Source organism: Maniola jurtina, chromosome 27 (assembly GCF_905333055.1).
Source record: "Maniola jurtina chromosome 27, ilManJurt1.1, whole genome shotgun sequence".
NCBI lineage: Eukaryota > Metazoa > Arthropoda > Insecta > Lepidoptera > Nymphalidae > Maniola > Maniola jurtina.
The window spans coordinates 602,409-620,374 of NC_060055.1; the positions used below are offsets into that span (position 1 = coordinate 602,409).

The 17,966-nt window shown below is 36.1% G+C and overlaps 2 protein-coding genes and 1 non-coding gene across 3 annotated transcripts; 1 reads left to right on the plus strand and 2 right to left on the minus strand.

Moving 5' to 3' along the window:
- The first annotated feature begins 1,055 nt into the window (after window positions 1-1,055).
- Window positions 1,056-2,679, plus strand: LOC123879168. The gene has a single exon (XM_045926752.1). It carries the CDS (start codon window positions 1,282-1,284, stop codon window positions 2,572-2,574), a length of 1,293 nt encoding a protein of 430 aa, XP_045782708.1. The 5' UTR covers window positions 1,056-1,281; the 3' UTR covers window positions 2,575-2,679.
- Window positions 2,680-9,803: 7,124 nt separating this feature from the next.
- On the minus strand, window positions 9,804-16,692 carry LOC123879175 (cyclin-dependent kinase 4). The gene is made up of 7 exons (XM_045926764.1): window positions 16,396-16,692; window positions 15,366-15,534; window positions 14,414-14,555; window positions 13,879-14,046; window positions 13,124-13,284; window positions 12,159-12,294; window positions 9,804-11,659 (listed from the first exon to the last, which is right to left on the minus strand). The coding sequence occupies exons 1-7, from the start codon at window positions 16,514-16,516 to the stop codon at window positions 11,573-11,575; spliced, it is 984 nt and encodes a 327-aa protein (XP_045782720.1). The 5' UTR covers window positions 16,517-16,692; the 3' UTR covers window positions 9,804-11,572.
- A 697-nt stretch (window positions 16,693-17,389) lies between these two features.
- Window positions 17,390-17,461, minus strand: Trnap-cgg. Its single transcript has one exon. It is a non-coding gene; the product is annotated as a tRNA-Pro (tRNA).
- Between the last annotated feature and the right edge of the window lie 505 nt (window positions 17,462-17,966).

A 17,966-nucleotide genomic window follows, 5' to 3' on the forward strand; every position in this document is an offset into this window, starting at 1 on the left:
TGCAAACAAATATGCGCGTTAATTTACAACGAATAAGGTACAAAATTGTTTGCTAAAAATAATCATTTGAAAATTTAAAAAAAAAACGTTAAGAGAAACCTGTATGCCATTGTGATAAAGTTCAAATTCTTTGTCTGTTAGATTACGCGGTAATAACGGTGTTGCTAGATTAAGAATTTTTCCCCTAAAAGTGGTAGTACCTATAAGTAAAATTTATGTTTTAATGTGTGACTAACTTGTTCCCGCGACTTCCTCTGCGTGCACTATACAAATTTCAAACCCCATTTTACCCCCTAGGGATTGAATTTTCAAAAAATCTTTCTTAGTGGACGCCTACGTCATAATAGCTTGATTTGAGCTGTGGGTTTTCCTTTTATATAGATTTGTTATATTTGTCTGTCTAACCGAATTTCTGCCATGGAGGCCGATCAAAAAAGTCAATTCTATTTGTATAAAATTGGCATCATTGTACCCTTTTGATGATCAATTGTTGAATAGTAAGTTAATTTATGTACTGGTGCAATTATTTTTTTGTGAATGGAATCTTAGAAACTTATTTAATTAATGTACAGAATTAGGTAGGTATATTATAATAGCTCGATATGAAATGGTTTGCTAAGGATATGTAGAATGTTAAAAGTAATTTATCTCTTCAGCAGTACAATTTAAGCAAAAAGAATTAATGATAATGTTTCAGTACAATAAAGTACAAATATCTCAAAATTTAAAAAACCCCCGATACAAAAACCTCTATAAAAAAACTAGAAAAGAGCTGATAACTTTCAAACGGCTGTACCGATTTTCTACAATTATAGCTATTAACACTCACAATCAAGCTACCTTTCAAACAAAAAAAAACTAAATTAAAATCGGTTCGTTCGTTTAGGAGCTACGATGCCACAGACAGATACACAGATATACACGTCGAACTTATAACACCCCTCTTTTTGGGTCGGGGGTTAAAAAAATCAGCTAAATTCTGCTTTCATTTTAAAGTCCAGAACATAAATTATCCAGATAATCGGGATATTTTTTACAATTCCTGGCAACACACCGTCAACCAACTTCACGCCAGTCTTTCTACAGTCGACATGCGCAAGAGTCTCGTAAACGGTTGACAAGTTTTATACAACACAAACAAAAAAAAAACGTTAAAACTAAAATTAAACAAACCTTGACATGTGAATGTGTGTCGTTTAAATTCAAACTTTTTGTTTAACGAAGTGCAACGCGGACTTGAATTTGGAAATTAGAAGTGTTAGATCATGTTATAATTACAAAATGGAGGATGTGTATACTATTAAAGTGAAAACTAAGCCAGATACCAGGAATTTATACCCGTCTGAGAGGAGATATTCAGCGTCCACAGTTTCTGGATTAGCCTGGGTACATATTGCTTTGGCATCAACGTCATTTTTACTCGCTTGCCTTGCATTAGTCAATCCTAATGCAGAAGAATCATCAACAGTCACAGTGGAGAAAAATGAAACGAATTCCGACAATTCAACAGAAATAATAGGAGAAACAACGAACAATGCATTTATACTTATCCTTGCACCGTCTATGATTACAATTTTTGCATTGGCAGCAGGAATTGCATCGATTTTCGCATCCATAAGATGGTATATAGATAGAAACATAACATGGTTGTTCATAATGTCAACAATTTCGACTCTAATATCATTTGTATCATTCATAATGGTTATCGTATGGTTAATATCAACAGAGGATGATATTTCTGAGTTTTATAAAGACAAAATACCGTTCAAGGATATAATTATTATCAAACATAGCGATGTTATTGAGAGGAATGCCTCCCATTTTGTTATACCACGTAATTCAACCGAAATTAAAGAAGATATGACATCCAAATTGTTTACCAAACGAGTTCTATCGATCAATATATTGATTGCAGCGTTTTTAGAATTGTTGTGGTCGATTTTGAGCGTGAAAATATCGTATAAAGGCATGAGGAATAACTACAAAGAGGAAGTAGAGAGACGTGGTAATTGCGTATCCGTTATTACAACTATAAAAGGAAATAACACAAAAAAGAGACCTATAAACGGTAAGTTCATACCCAAACCAGATTTAATAGACAACTATCCCAGTAGAAAGATAAAAAAGATTTTTCTAGCGCAGAACGACAACGGTTTTTATTTGAAAAATCAGAATAATAAGAATAAACAGAATACGGAAACCAGTTCGGAGTTTTATAAAGAACGGATGTTGAATTTCTTGAACAGGTGCGCTGAGGGAGGTTCTAATGCAGAAATAAGGACCCCAAGCATCCAATCAGAGGCTAGAAGAGAATTAGTAGTAGTAGAAGAAGTACTTAATCCTATCCCTGAAGTAGCAAGCGTAGATATTAATTTACAAGAAAATAATAATAAAGAAGAAATTAAAGAACAACCCAACAGAATTACACCGGTAAGCTGGGGTGATACCCCCGAACATACAGTTTACAACCAGAACACGATAAATTTCGAAAAAATCTTCAGTTTTCGGAAAAAAATGGAAGACGTGGAAGTGGAAAAAGTGGAAACGAGTGAAAATGCTCAGAATAACCAATAACGCGTGACAGGAGAAGTGAAGAAAGTGTCCGTTTTTGCGTAATTGTGTACCAGTGTTGTAGTTACATGCATAGATTAAAGGAACAAGACGGACGGAGCTCTCTAATAAAAAGTGGAGCCAAACTGATAAGAAAATTAATAATTATTGTATTTGCGGTCATCATCACGATCGTTATTTATAATTCATTAAACTCTTTTTCAGCTAATATTTAGAAAAATGCTTCAGATCATTTATTTTGCCAGAATGTTTTAATAATAATAATTTTGGCCATAGGTGTTTTAAATTAGCCAAAGATAAGGGTAACATACTGAAATTGGTTTAAAATATGAAATCGGTTTTACTGATTCTGTAGCTAGCACAAAATCTTTTTTTCACACTTAAGTGTAAATAAAAATCAAATTGCATGAAATTATATTATGAAGAGCTGCCGAAAAAAACGGTATGAGGGTAATCAACGAAATCAATTGTACAGTCTGAAGAGAAAACTCGGGATTGAGGTCACATTCTAAGTTTAAAAGTTCAGGAAAAGTTTTGGTTGAAAATGTGTTCAGATTTATATTCAGCAAGTAACTAGGTATCCTTTACTTTTCCTTAGTTCACTTAAATCTATACTAATATTATAAAGAGGAAACCTTTGTATTTTTGTATGTTTGTATTGAATAGGCTCAAAAACTACTGGACCGATTTCAAAATTTCTTTTACCATTACTTATTCTTCCGAATCCGTATAGGCTATATTTTATCCCGGAAAATAGAAAAAATAAATGTCCACCCGTGCGAAGCCGGGGCGGGTCGCTAGTGGTAACTAAAGTAGCTTCGCGCTGAAATGCGTAAGAGGCGTGCTATACGCGGCGTTTACGACCTTTTTACCGTGAACTGACAATGAAATCATGATATGAGTGAAAAACCTATCTCCAGAAGGTCTGAAACGCCGAGAAATTGCGTCGGCTGCCCGATAAAGTTTTCATTTTTTCTCATAAAAAAGTGTTTTTTTTTTTTTTCAATTTTCATCTACAGAGAACTTACTTATTTGTTTATCACACTAATATTATAAAGGTGAAAGTTTGTATGTGTGTGTGTGTGTGTGTGTGTATGATTGTTACTCCTTCACGCAAAAACTCTGGACAGATTTGACTGAAATTTAGAATGGAGATAGATTATACCCAGGATTAGCACATACTCGTAGGCTACTTTTTATCCCGGAAAATCAAAGAGTTCGCTCGGGATTTTTAAAAACCTCCATCCACGCGAACGAAGTCGCGGGCATCAGCTAGTCTGTTAAATACAGTAGTAACGTCCTACTTTTTTTTCTAATCTGTGGCTAGTTATTATGCTTGCAGAGTTGCGAGCTTTATGGCCCATTATTAGAACAGAGTGGACTATGATTATGCAGATAATTATTTTAATACATAAGTAATGCAATTATTTTGCAAGATAAGTGGCGTTTTCTTATTTTAAGAGTTCCGTAAGTAGTATTCAAAAATCACTCTTTTATAACAAGTCTTTAAATTGAGAGAGTCTGTCAAATACCTTTTGTTACATAAACAAGTGTAAATTAAAAATTTATAACCCCCCGACAAGTGAAAGTTACAGTAACTAGAAAAGAGCTGATAACTTTCAAACAGCTGAATCGATTTTCTTGGATTATAGCTAAGAACACTCTCGATCAAGCCACCTTTCGAACAAAAAAAACTAAATTAAAATCGGTTCATTAGTTTAGGAGCTACGATGCCACAGACAGATACACACGTCAAACTTCTAACACCCCTCTTTTTGGGTCAGTTTCTTTTTGGAACAGTGGACTTCCACAGTAATGATTGCGGTAACAAGGTCTTACTCTTATGGACCGCGTGTATTGCCCTCGTGTATTGCGTCGCTTAGGCATTTCAGAAAGAAGCTACTGTGTTTACTTTTTAAGTCAGTTAAGAAAAAATATATTACTATAGCTACGTATGTCAGTCAGTTTCTCATATGTAAGTAATTAACAGGGCTCTCTCCGTCACTCGTTTCATACAATCGTAGTTCCAATTTCATTTGAATATTAAGCAACTAAAGTCCATGAAATGCAGACATATTCTAGAAACTAATATCTGTGTCTGTTGTGTTTTAGATTTTTCTAAAAATATGTAGTTTTAAAATTACAGGGGCTCAAAGATTTGTATGTAAATTTTTAAGACCGCATAACTTTGAAACCGAATATTTTAACAGAAATCTGGAAAACCACAGACATAGATATTAGTTTCTAGAATATGTCTACAAAATTTCATGGACTTTGGTAGCTTAGTATTCAAATGAAATTGGAACTACGATTGTATGAAACGAGTGACGGAGAGAACCCTCTTAAGTGTGTAACGAAATCAGAGATTATTATTGATTGGTTTTATAATAGAAATTAAGTAATGTAAGTTGTAAAATATAATTATATTTAATACCTACTTAATGGCATTTACCTTTTGTACTGTTTCGTATTAAAATGTGAATTATGTTCTTAAAAGTTATCCTGTGTTTTCTTTCTTGAGATTCCGTAAGAAAGTTGTAAAAAATCCGGTCAAGTGCGAGTCCGACTCGCGCACTGAGGGTTCCGTACTCGGGTATTTTTTCCAACATTTTGCACGATAAATCAAAAACTATTGTACATAAAAATAAATAAAAATCTGTTTTAGAATGTACAGGTAAAGCCCTTTCATATGATACCTACCCCACTTGGTATAGTTATCTTACTTTGAAAATTGAAACACATTTTAAATTTTATTAACCACAAATACGCGGTTTTCAGATTTATTCCTGAACTTGTGCTATAATACCTATCTTCTGCCAAATTTCTTGATTCTAGGTCAACGGGAAGTACCCTATATATACGATCTTGACTGACACGACACGACGCGACGGACAGACAGACAGACAGACAACAAAGTGATCCTATAAGGGTTCCGTTTTTCCTTTTGAGGTACGGAAAAGGGAACCTTATGGTGTGACTCCTTGTCCTAATTTAGAGATTTTGCAGATGGCAATCCTAATTACCTATTATACCTAACGTTTTGTTTCAATAAATATCATAATGAATAGAATACTTTGCAAGGTATCATATTTATTCAAGGATGTCGTGGTATAATATTTCACACACAACTAGACATACCTACTTATTGTTAGGTATTAACTGCATGACGGCAAAACTAATCAACAATGAACAATTTAGCCAATAAAAACTACGCATACAAATTGTTGCACGCTATTAAGGCCTGATTGATTAGAAATGACCAATATTTTCCCTAAATATTATATGTGGACTTTTCTAGGAATCTGTCAGTTGGTTGTATCTTATGAACTACTAGCAGATGTCCGCGACTTCGTCCGCGTGGATGTAGGTTTTGAAGATCCCGGGGCAACTGTTTGGTTTTCCGGGATAAAAAGTTGTCTATGTCAATAGCATGGACGCAAGCTACCTCGGTACCTTTCATACAAATCGCTTAAGCGGATGGGTTTTCGGGAATCCCGTGGGAACTCTTTGATTTTCCGGGATAAAAAGTAGACTATGTCCGTCCCCGGGATATAAGCTAACTCTGTACCAAATTTCGTCAGAATCGATTAAATTGCTGGGCGGTGAAAAGGTAGCAGACAGACAGACAGACACACTTTCGCATTTATATAATATTAGTATGGAGTATGGATAATAGGTAGAGAGCTGAAATATTCACAGAGTACGTATGTAAGTATTTCTACCGCCGCTATAACAACGAAATATAATAAAAACTTCAAAATGGCTGCCAGGCAGAAGATTAAAGAAAATTAAAAAATGGCACGGAACCCTTCGTGTGTGAGTCCGACTCGCACTTGACCGCTTTTTTGCATAATATTTAATGAAAAAATGTGGAGTTGTAACTATTCCTTGAAAAATTTACCTTAAACCTAGATAGGTACCTAGTAGGTCTACACCTACCTATATTACGCGACAGGTCAAGATGGCGATCGGGGTACGAGGCAGGGGGGACACCCCGCACGTCACCCGCGCTATCCCGCACCGGGTTAGCGCGAGGGATGTGCGGGGCGTCCTCACTCCGATTGCCATCTCGATCTGTCGCGAACTATACCTACACTCGGCCTTATGCTTAGGCCCACCTATTCTTAGGTATTGATTTCTATAGAATGTGACCTTACCTACCTACGTTAATAGCTATACCTATCAAACATTTTTGTAAACCAAGGCTACCGGATTTAGTCAAAGAGGTTTTGGAGGTTCGAACCCTCCCGAAATCACAGATAAGAAGCGCGATAAGTTTAAAAATATTTTTGGTAAACATTCCTTATTAAATTCTTGTAAAAATGTGAAAAAAATTGGTGCTCACTACGCTCGCGCTATTATTTAATAAGAGATTGGTCTTATTTAAGAAGGGATTTCATGTGCTATGTGTAAGCCTTAAAAATCCGGGCAAGTGCGAGACGGGCTCGAACACGAAGGGACCCGTAGATACCACTTTTTTTGTGATGTAACCACAAATTGACGTTTTTAGGGTTCCGTACCTCAAAAGGAAAAGAAAGAAAGAAAGAAGAAAGAAAACTTTTTTATTAGGTCACTGTAACACAACAATGTATCTTAAAACTAATCGAGTTATACCTCATAATATTATACTTATGAGCTAAAATATACTAAAATGAATGAGTCACGTCATGTGACCAAACATAGGTCTCCCACTCAGCATAATGCTGCAGCAAGCTGCAGCGCTGGTTTTCAGTGGGAGCCTTAAAGAGTGAGGTCAAGGGCCATGAGATGAAAACGGAACCCTTATAGTCTATACTTTATACTTTATAGGAACTTTGTTGTCTGTCTGTCCGTTCGTCCGTCCGTCCGTCCGTCGTGTCTGTCAAGAAAACCTATACTTCCCGTTGACCTAGAATCATGAAGGTAGGTAGGTCTTAAGCACAAGTAAATGAAAGAATCCGAAAAAAGTGAATTTGTGGTTTCGTCACAAAAAAAAATTAAAACGTGTTTCAATCTTCAAAGTAAGATAACTATATCAAGTGGGGTATCATATGAAAGGACTTTACGTATGACATTCTAAAACAGATTTTTATTTATTTTTATATAGGTATAATAGTTATGTAGGTGTAATAGTTTTTGATTTATCGTGCAAAAAGTCGGAAAAATATCCGAGTACGGAATCCTCGGTGCGCGAGTGACTCGCACTCGGTTTTTTCTCTATAGATACGGAACCTTTTGAAATCAATTTACTTAGTTATCAAAGACTCTAGGTACGTCATCTCCGTGGGTATGTGCTGACCCTAACAAAAATGGCGTGGTAACGAGGAAACAATAGAACTTATAGGTAGGTGGGCATTTTAATTATTAAGTAGGTATAGATACCTTCCGTATAAACAATACTACACTTACAATGAAATTTTCTTATATAGACATAATACGAAAAACCCGGCCAAGTGCGAGTCAGCCCCGCGCACTGAGGGTTCCGTACTCAGGTATTTTTTCCAACATTTTGCACGATAAATCAAAAACTATTATACATAAAAATAAATAAAAATCTGTTTAAGAATGTACAGGGAAATCCCTTTCATATGATACCCCACTTGATATAGTTATCTTATTTTGAAAATTGAAAAGTTTTCATTTTTTTTTAAATGATGTAACCACAAATTCGCGGTTTTTAGATTTATTCCTGTATCTGTGCTATAAGACCTACCTGACAACCAAATTTCATGATTCTAGGTCAACGGGAAGTACCCTATAGGTTCCTTGACAGGCAGACAGACAAAGTGATCCTATAAGGATTCCGTTTTTCCTTTTAAGGTCCCTACGGAACCCTAAAAATTGGCACTCTAGCTTCGCAACCCGTTGAGCTATGTCGGTTACTCTGGTTCTCCTACGGATCTCCTCATGTCAGATTGGATCACGTATAGAAGCTCCAAGCATAGCTCTCTCCATCGCTCGCTGAGTGACTCTGAGTTTGTCTATAAGGCCCATAGTTAGCGACATCTCGGATCCATAGAATCTAAATCCATAGAAAGACGCTAATAAAACTTAGAAAGGTAGGGTTTAAATAAAAAAATATTTAGAAAAAATGTTATGTATTTATTTTCGATTACGTAGAGAAACTCCAAGCGTAGCTCTCTCCATCGCTCGCTGTGTGACTCTGAGTTTGTCTATAAGGCCCATAGTTAGCGACCATGTCTCGGACCCATAGAATCTAAATCCATAAAAAGACGCTAATAAAACTTAGAAAGGCAGGGTTTAAATAAAAAAATATTTAGAAAAAATGTTATGTATGTATTTTCGAGCACGTAGAGAAACTCCAAGCATAGCTCTCTCCATCGCTCACTGTGTGACTCTGAGTTTGTCTATAAGGCCCATAGTTAGCGACCATGTCTCGGACCCATAGAATCTAAATCCGTAAAAGATACTAAGAAAACTTAGAAAGGCAGGGTTTAAATAAAAAAATATTTAGAAAAAATGTTATGTATGTATTTTCGAGCACGTAGAGAAACTCCAAGCATAGCTCTCTCCATCGCTCACTGTGTGACTCTGAGTTTGTCTATAAGGCCCATAGTTAGCGACCATGTCTCGGACCCATAGAATCTAAATCCGTAAAAGATACTAAGAAAACTTAGAAAGGCAGGGTTTAAATAAAAAAATATTTAGAAAAAATGTTATGTATGTATTTTCGAGCACGTAGAGAAACTCCAAGCATAGCTCTCTCCATCGCTCGCTGAGTGACTCTGAGTTTGTCTATAAGGCCCATAGTTAGCGACCATGTCTCGGACCCATAGAATCTAAATCCATAGAAAGACGCTAATAAAACTTAGAAAGGTAGGGTTTAAATAAAAAAAATATTTAGAAAAAATGTTATGTATTTTCGATCACGTAGAGAAACTCCAAGCATAGCTCTCTCCATCGCTCACTGTGTGACTCTGAGTTTGTCTATAAGGCCCATAGTTAGCGACCATGTCTCGGATCCATAGAATCTAAATCCATAGAAAAACGCTAATAAAACTTAGAAAGGCAGGGTTTAAATAAAAAAATATTTAGAAAAAATGTTATGTATGTATTTTCGAGCACGTAGAGAAACTCCAAGCGTAGCTCTCTCCATCGCTCACTGTGTGACTCTGAGTTTGTCTATAAGGCCCATAGTTAGCGACCATGTCTCGGACCCATAGAATCTAAATCCATAGAAAGACGCTAAGAAAACTTAGAAAGGTAGGGTTTAAATAAAAAAATATTTAGAAAAAATGTTACGTATTTATTTTCGAAGATCGAAAAATTACAAAAAAAAACTTAACCTAACGATTTTTTAAAGTAACTTTTTATCTTTACGATATCACTTAACAAGGAACACTGGAGTGCTTAAAAATACAAAAATACCTACAAATAAAAGGTAAACAATTAGCTTCTCGCTGAAACGCATAAGAGGTGCACCTAGGGTTGCCAGATGCCCCGTATTTTACGGATAACCCCGTAGTTTACGGGTTACCCCGTATTTCAGGGCATGATAATACAGAAACCCGTAAACCGTACCGTACGGGGTAAATAAAGGTCCCGTATTTTTTTCAAATTCAACCGGAGCTGGCTGGCGAAACCAAACCCTGACTTTTGTCCAGTAGAAAAAATATTTTCCTTGCGGCAATGCGTCCATACCCGCGTATCCTAAACCGACTCAATATTGATACTGTGAAGGCGGCAAGTAAAATGAAATTTTTAGTTAGGATGCAAAGATTTTGAACATTTCTTTCACAAAATGAAGAACTTTCAAAAGCTGTTTCTTCAAACAATAAGTACTTAGTAGAAAAATATCTATGTAAAACACTGTCTCCCGTAAAAAAATCTAAACCCCGTATTTTTGATGCTGGTAACCCGTAAATCAGGAAGTGACAAGTGGCAACCACAGGGTGCACAAACCTTATTACTTGAACTGACAATAAAATCATTATACGAGCGAAAAGCGTCGCTTATGCGTTTCTCCAAAACGGTTTCTATTTTTTGTTTATCTTTTAAATCAGCGAAAGAATACTAAAGTAACTAAAAACTAATTAATTCGATTAAGGGCCGTTCACAGAACATTAGAAAAAGATTTCGAAAGCTTTCTTTTTGATATAATTTACATTTTTCTGCATTATTTATTAATTGAATTACTGTGCATTCTTTTGTTTAAAAAAGAAGAAGATTTTCTCCAAAAATAGTAAATGCAGTATTAAAAATACTTTAAAAATGATTCACGATTATTTTCTGTTATGTGAATAGCCCTTATCTATTTTACTTTTTAAAAAAACTATTTTTTTTCTTTATTACAAAGATAGGTGGGCAAAATTGCAAAAAATCTTAACAATATACTTAATATTTAATACAAAAAAAAAGAGATGCCTGTTAAAGTTAACAAAACAAAAATAATCAAAAATATAACTTTGCTACAAAAATGCATCACTTATTGAGCTTTTTAATAATAAAAAAAAACAAAAACTCTATTTTCTGTTGGCTATCGTACTTTTTAATCATCGAAAAATCAACAAAACTTTAAAAATTAAATAAAAATATATAGGCAAAAAAAAAATATTTTATTTAACATTTTTCACGATTTAATTTTTGATTTTATTATGACAATTTATTTTCCTATTCAATAACGTGCAACGATCACGTTTCGTTTGGATTTTCATATTTAAAAAAAACCTTTAAAAATTTAAATGAATACGGGGTTTTTTAGACCCCTCATCTAAAGTCATTTGACTTCACTTGAAAGAATATAAAATTAATGAAAAAAAAGAGTTGGGGGTCATTTAAACCCTCAAGCGAAGGTATGGGATCATTTTGACCTCACTTGATTGAACTATTTTAGGGTTATGCAAATGCATTGCAATAGTAAGATTTTTTTCATTAAGAATATTAGTCCAAAGCTGTTGGATGTTACTTAAAAAAATGCAAAATGACAAGGGGTTAATATGACCCCTTACGCAAACGTGAAGGGGTTAATTTGACCCCCACGCAAAAAATTATAGGATGTATATTATGTGAGTGGCTCTTCAGTAAAGTACGGATGCTCGAGGCAGTCCAAAGCCGTGAGCCGTTTCGCTGGGTCGAAGACAAGCATGCCCTGAAAAACAAAAACAATTTATTAACCCCCGACCCAAAAAGATGGGTGTTATAAGTTTGACGTAAGTACCTGTGTATCTGTCTGTGGCATCGTAGCTCTTAAAGTAATGAACCGATTTTAATTTAGTTTTTTTTGTTTGAAAGGTGGCTTGATCGAGTGTTCTTAGCTATAATCCAAGAAAATCGGTTCAGCCGTTTGAAAGTTATCAGCTCTTTTCTAGTTAATGTAAGCTTCACTGGTTGGGGGTGTTATAAACTTTTTGTAAATTCTTAATTTATAAATAAACATATGTCCACCATATTTAATTTTTATGTTGTTCTCGGTTCTCGACACGCAGAAACCCTCAAAATACGTCGGCCATCTTAGATTTGAAAATATGTAGATGTCATTTTCATTTAATTTCATTTCATGTCATTTTCATATATTATTTGAATAATCTCATGTGGAAATCTAATGGGAACACCGCCGAAGGGAGTTGGTTCCACAGTTATCGACTCACCCTGATCATATCCAAGGCGTGTGGGTGTATTCTTGGCAAGACATCCGCTAAGTCCCGTGGGGGGTAGTCCGGAAAGCTGTCCGCTACAATCCCCACGTTGTCCGGCCACTCGTGCTTCGGCGGACGGCCTATTAATCTGTTAGAGTTTCATCCGTTTAAGTTCATTGTGGTAAGAAAGAAAGAAAATGCATTTATTTGTTGTTGGTGTCACAGATAAAAACATTTTCATCTGTACACCACCCCACATGGGTGTACAGCTCAGCATTATCTCCTGCTAAGCTGTACACCAAATGGGTGTACAGCTCAGCATTATGTCTTGCTAGCAAGCTTATGTACAGCACAGGAGTACAGCATTATGTCTTGCTAAGCTGTACACCAAATGGGTGGGCTAGGTAGCAACATGAATTGTTAGTGGAAAATGTTTCAGGGTCTTATGACCCTTGGGAGCCCTGAGGGGTCATTATGATCTCTAATAATATATTTATCACATTAATATTATAAAGGCTAAAGTCTGTATGTGTGCATGTATGTTTGTTACTCTTTCACGCAAAAATTACTGGACGGATTTGGCTGGGAATGGAGATAGATTATAGGTACCCTGGATTAACATACAGGCTACTGTTATCCCGGAAAGTCTATGAGTTCACACGGGATTTTAAAAACCTCCATCCACACGAACGAAGTCGCGGGCATCAGCTAGTCTGTGTATAATATATAAAAGGAAAAGCTGGCTGACTGACTTATTGATCTATCAACACACAACTCAAACTGTATAAGCTAACTCTGTACCAAACGTCAGAATCGGTTAAACTGTTGGGCTGGGAAAAGGTATCAGACAGACAGACAGACACACTTTCGCAATTATAATATTAGTATTGTGTACGCAAACGTAGTGAATAAATGAAATTTACAACGAAGGGAACAAAATGAAGGCACGAGCGCAGCGAGCGCGAATTTTTATATACCTGAATATACAGTGCAGTTGTTGCGAGTCGCAGTCGGCTTGCAGTAGAGGCGAGCGAGTGTGTAGCTGCGCCAACACACACCCACAGGACCACACATCCACCGCTGTGTTGTATGATAGCCCGAGCAACACTTCCGGTGGCCGATACCACAGGGTTACCACCTGGAACAATATAAGATAATTTTACTTGTAATTTGGACCCAAAAAATTTGGGATTTTCAGTATTTTTTTTGGGTCATAAACGGCCAAAAGGACCGCAAATCGTACCACGCTTGAGCGCCACCACACTCAGTCGTTCGCCTTTCTTATTTATTCATCATGACCAACCAACCGCCGGCTCACTCCACTCCAGCTTTTATTTTAAGAGGGTTACTTAGACCCCTCACATAATTTAGCAAAGGGATATTCAGGCCCCTTATAGGGTTTCATAATACATATTATAGACCCCTCACATAATTTATTGATCCCCACTGAAACCCGTCTTAGTTTCAGAGATGGGTCATTTGACGTAAGGAATCATTTAGACTCCTCACTGAAAGTAAGCAGGGGTCTCAAAACGTACCACTTCTTGAGTTTCGTATAGACCCCTTACATAATTTAGTGAGGGTCATCTGACCCCTCACATAATATGGCAAGGGGTCATTTAGACCCCGTACTATATTATGAGATACTTTTAATACTACTATGTACTATATACTTTTAATAATAAGGTATAAGACCCCTCACTAAAAGTAAGCAGGGGGTCTCAAAACGTACCACGCTAGTGAGTTTCATCTCGGTGTCGTAGGTCTTGGCGAGGCCGAAGTCAGCTAACTTGACGCGGCCGGCTGACGTCACGAGAAGGTTGTGTGGCTTGAGATCGCGGTGGACAATCCGGTGGGAGTGTAAAAAGTCCACACCAGAGAGGATGTCGTAGGACATACTCTGTAATAGACAAAAAATATTATTAGTACTGTGTAGCCATTTTAACTAGAAGTAGGGAAGTACCACCAAGCAAGTAATATGCACCACCACCACCACCACGCAGCACAACACAAATCCCAAAATCTTGGTGTTGGCTTTTCCGCATGTTTAGTAGTGGGAGGGCGGGCGGTGCGTATCGCATACTACACGTTGCACCATATAGATTTATCTGATTTGGCAGATTGTAGCAAATTAAGCTGTTATTAATTTTATGGGGTTGTTTTGACCCCGTAATGAAAATTTTAGGGAGTCATTTGACCACAATAAAAAATTTTAAGTGATCAATCGACTTTCCTTTTCTTTTCTAACAAAAAAATGTAGAACTTACTCTAATTCCATTCTCAGAGAGTGGTCCCGGCGCCCTTTTCAAGTATGAATCTAGGTCTTGCTCGACATGCTCAAAAACTAGGAACAGCACCAACTGGTGATCTCTCTCCAGTGATTGGCCGCCATGACAGACGTCCAGGAGTCTGCAATAATAAGGAAAGTTCCTACATAGTAATCAGAAATTTCATATTCCTAACTAGTTTAGTTTTTGAGATTGACAGGGCTATCTCAAAACTAAACTAACAAATTTGACAGCCCCCCATTGCCTTATTTTTTATAAAAAAAAAATCTTCATAGTCTACTCAATGAGCTCTAAACAATGATACCCAATATGACATGGTAAATAATGTTTTTCCAGTTATTCTTTCATGTATGGGAGCCCCCCTGAAAAATAATTGAATTGAATTTCTAATTCCATATTTGGTTTTGGGTCTATGTTCTACACCAAATAACAAAATTTCAGGTTTATAACTCTACTAGCTGATACCCGCGACTTCGTTCGCGTGAATGTAGGTTTTTTAAAATTCCCGTGGGAACTCTTTGATTTTCCAGGATAAAAAGTAGCCTATGTGCTAATCCAGGGTATAATCTATCTTCATTCTAAATTTCAGCCCAATCCGTCCAGTAGTTTTTACGTGAAGGAGTAACAAACATACACACACACACACACACACACACACACACACACACACACACATACAAACTTTCGCCTTTATAATATTAGTGTGATTTATACTACTATTATTTCGTCTACAAGTTAGAGACCTGTGACACGCGGACAGAACACAGACAGACAGACTGACAGCATAGTGACATTAATAGGGCTCCGTTATTACCCTTTGGGTATAGCAATAGAACCCTAAAAAGGTACGGTGGGAAAAACATGAAAGGAGACAAGATGGAAAAGTACCAGAGCAAGACACAGCAAGTACAGGGTCATAGCAAATACATACCTAACAATATTGGGATGTCTGTACGCTTCTAGTTGTCTAAGCAATGCTATTTCTCGTAGCGTAGACAGTGGAATGCCATCTTCTGTGAGGGCCACCTTGACTTTTTTCATGGCCACTATCTGGCCACCGTTGTGGAGGTCCCGAGCTTTGTACACTGTACCGTAGGCCCCTGAAAACAGATATCAAATAAAATTACCATAATGCTTTCTTTATTTTATGGGAGGAGGACAGAAACAGGTTCTATCAGGTCAATTTATCTATGGTTGTGCATTTGAGAGACAGCATTGCAGTTGGAATCTAAAACCCCATTGCGATCATCTTAATAAACGCTGAAATATTATACTAAAATTGTTTTTCTGTTGCTTGTTTTATTTTAATGTTGTTGTACATATATACTCATGAACTCAGAATTTTCTCCTCTTTCATTTGACATCCCACTCGATACAATAGCAAAGAAAAACTTTTCGAGACTGCCACTTTTTTTGATTTAAGATCCGTTAGGACGTTTTTTTTTCGTATAAAATGTAGCATATGTCACTCGGACTTTTACAACGAATCAATTGACACCTCATTCATCAAAATCGGCCCAGTAGTTTAGGCGATACGGTGGAACACACAGAATCTAGATACAAACATACATACACACATAATATATGCATACATACATAGACTGTTAAAATCATAACCCTTCTTTTTGGCATTGCCGCAGTCGGGTAAAAAAAAAAGGAATGCTTTGTCTCACTCTGTCATGGACCAAATAACTTGATTCCGGGTGCATATTTTATTATGTATTTCGATATGAGAACAATATGGAATATGGAAACTTAACAAAAGTTTTGATTTTCGAACTTTTGTTCTATTTTTAAACTAGATATTTTCCATGAATTTTGATCCTTGTAATGGTTGTGATTTAAAAAAATGTTGACATGTTTTAAAAATGCGCAAGCGCCGAAAGCCTTCAGGAACCGGCACATGGTGTAAATAGGTTATTTACAGGTGCTTTATTATGGAAAGTTTTACATAACAGTACCTGTCCCAATAACGTTGAGTTCTTCATACTTTTTTGCAGTTTGAAATAAGGCAGAGACATCGCTTATCGAAGCCATCGCAGGTGAAGTCTGGGACGAACTTGTTCCACTGCTTGCCGACATTTTTATAACACTATTTTAACCGTATTTAGACCACAAAATGCACTAATAAAGCCGCTGCTTTGTAATAACTTTAATCTAATCATATATCACATTTTATTTAGTCTTTCTTTGACTTAAAAACTAAACTTTCGTGAAATAATTAAATAAAAGTTTGCTGTAAAGTGTAAACTTTTTGTGGTAAACAACAAAGACTACAATATTATACTGGGTGGTAAATACGAAGTCGAAGGGTGCGGGTTGGCGGGGGCCGGATTCAAATAAACACCTGGTGTTCAATACGACTAAATTAAATGTATACTTCGTTCAAAGCATTGCTAAACCGAAAACGACGTTTTAATTTAGTCTCATTATAATTGTTTACCGCTGGCGCCATCTTGGAAAACGTAAGAAGTTTGACATGTTGCTAATAGATGGCAGACAAATTATAAAACTTGTTTTTTTTTGAACTTTTAAGATAATGTTAATTATTTACATAAATATTATTAAATATAAACATCGTGTAATATGAAAATAAATACCAATAAGAAACGCAGTGGTCAAAATGCTAAAGATACAGACAGTGCCATCTTACAAAATAGTTTCAAAACAATATTTACTACATGTAATAATGTAGATGGCGCTTAAAGTTTATCTGCTCTTTTTCGATATTTTACCTCAGACAAAGAATAAACCGATTTTGAAGAAACTCAAATGGTCCAATAAATACCAGATTTGATTATTTCTTTGAAACTCTTGATTCAAAAATATTTTACTTTTATAAAAAACATAATCGCGATAGGACATAAGGACTCAGTATATAATATTGCAAAGAAAAATCCATGTGGCCGAGACAGATTAAAAAGGAAAAGTAAAAATTAAAAAAAAGTTGCCATTGGGCTCGTCCGGGATTTGAACCCGGGACCTCTCGCACCCGAAGCGAGAATCATACCCCTAGACCAACGAGCCACGTTTTCAATGAATGAATTTATAAATTGCTCTTGTAAGGTGATGACGTCAAATATTAAGGTTAATGTATTTATTAAAACAATATTAAAATTGAATCAATAATAAAAAGTAATATTTATCGTTTATTTTTTTTATGTACTACATTTTTAAGGTTCCATACCTCAAAAGCAAAAACTGAACCTTTATAGAATCACTTTGTTGTCTGTCTGTCTGTCCGTCTGTCCGTCTATGACAGACTAGACAGAAAAAAAGTATTATTTCTTGTACGATGGTACGGAACCCGTCGTCGTTCGATTCGAACTTGGCCGATTTTTAGGATTCCGTACCTCAAAAAGAAAACGGAAGCATTATAGGATTACTTTGTCGTCTGTCTGTCCGTCCGTCCGTCGTGTCTGCCAAGAAAACCAATTGGGCACTTTCCCAATGACCTAGAATCATGAAATTTGGCAAAGAAATAGCTCTTATAGCACAAATAAAGGAAAAAATCCGAAACCCCTGACTTTAT

Excerpts from the sequence above, each read along its gene's own strand:
- LOC123879175 (XM_045926764.1), bottom strand. The coding sequence starts at position 16,516 with ATGTCGGCAAGCAGTGGAACAAGTTCGTCCCAGACTTCACCTGCGATG. Across the intron at positions 15,535-16,395 it reads ACTCAACGTTATTGGGACAG|GGGCCTACGGTACAGTGTAC; the intron begins GTACTGTTATGT and ends ATCTGTTTTCAG. Across the intron at positions 14,047-14,413 it reads TCTCTGAGAATGGAATTAGA|AGTATGTCCTACGACATCCT; the intron begins GTAAGTTCTACA and ends TGTCTATTACAG.
- LOC123879168 (XM_045926752.1), top strand. The coding sequence starts at position 1,282 with ATGGAGGATGTGTATACTATTAAAGTGAAAACTAAGCCAGATACCAGG.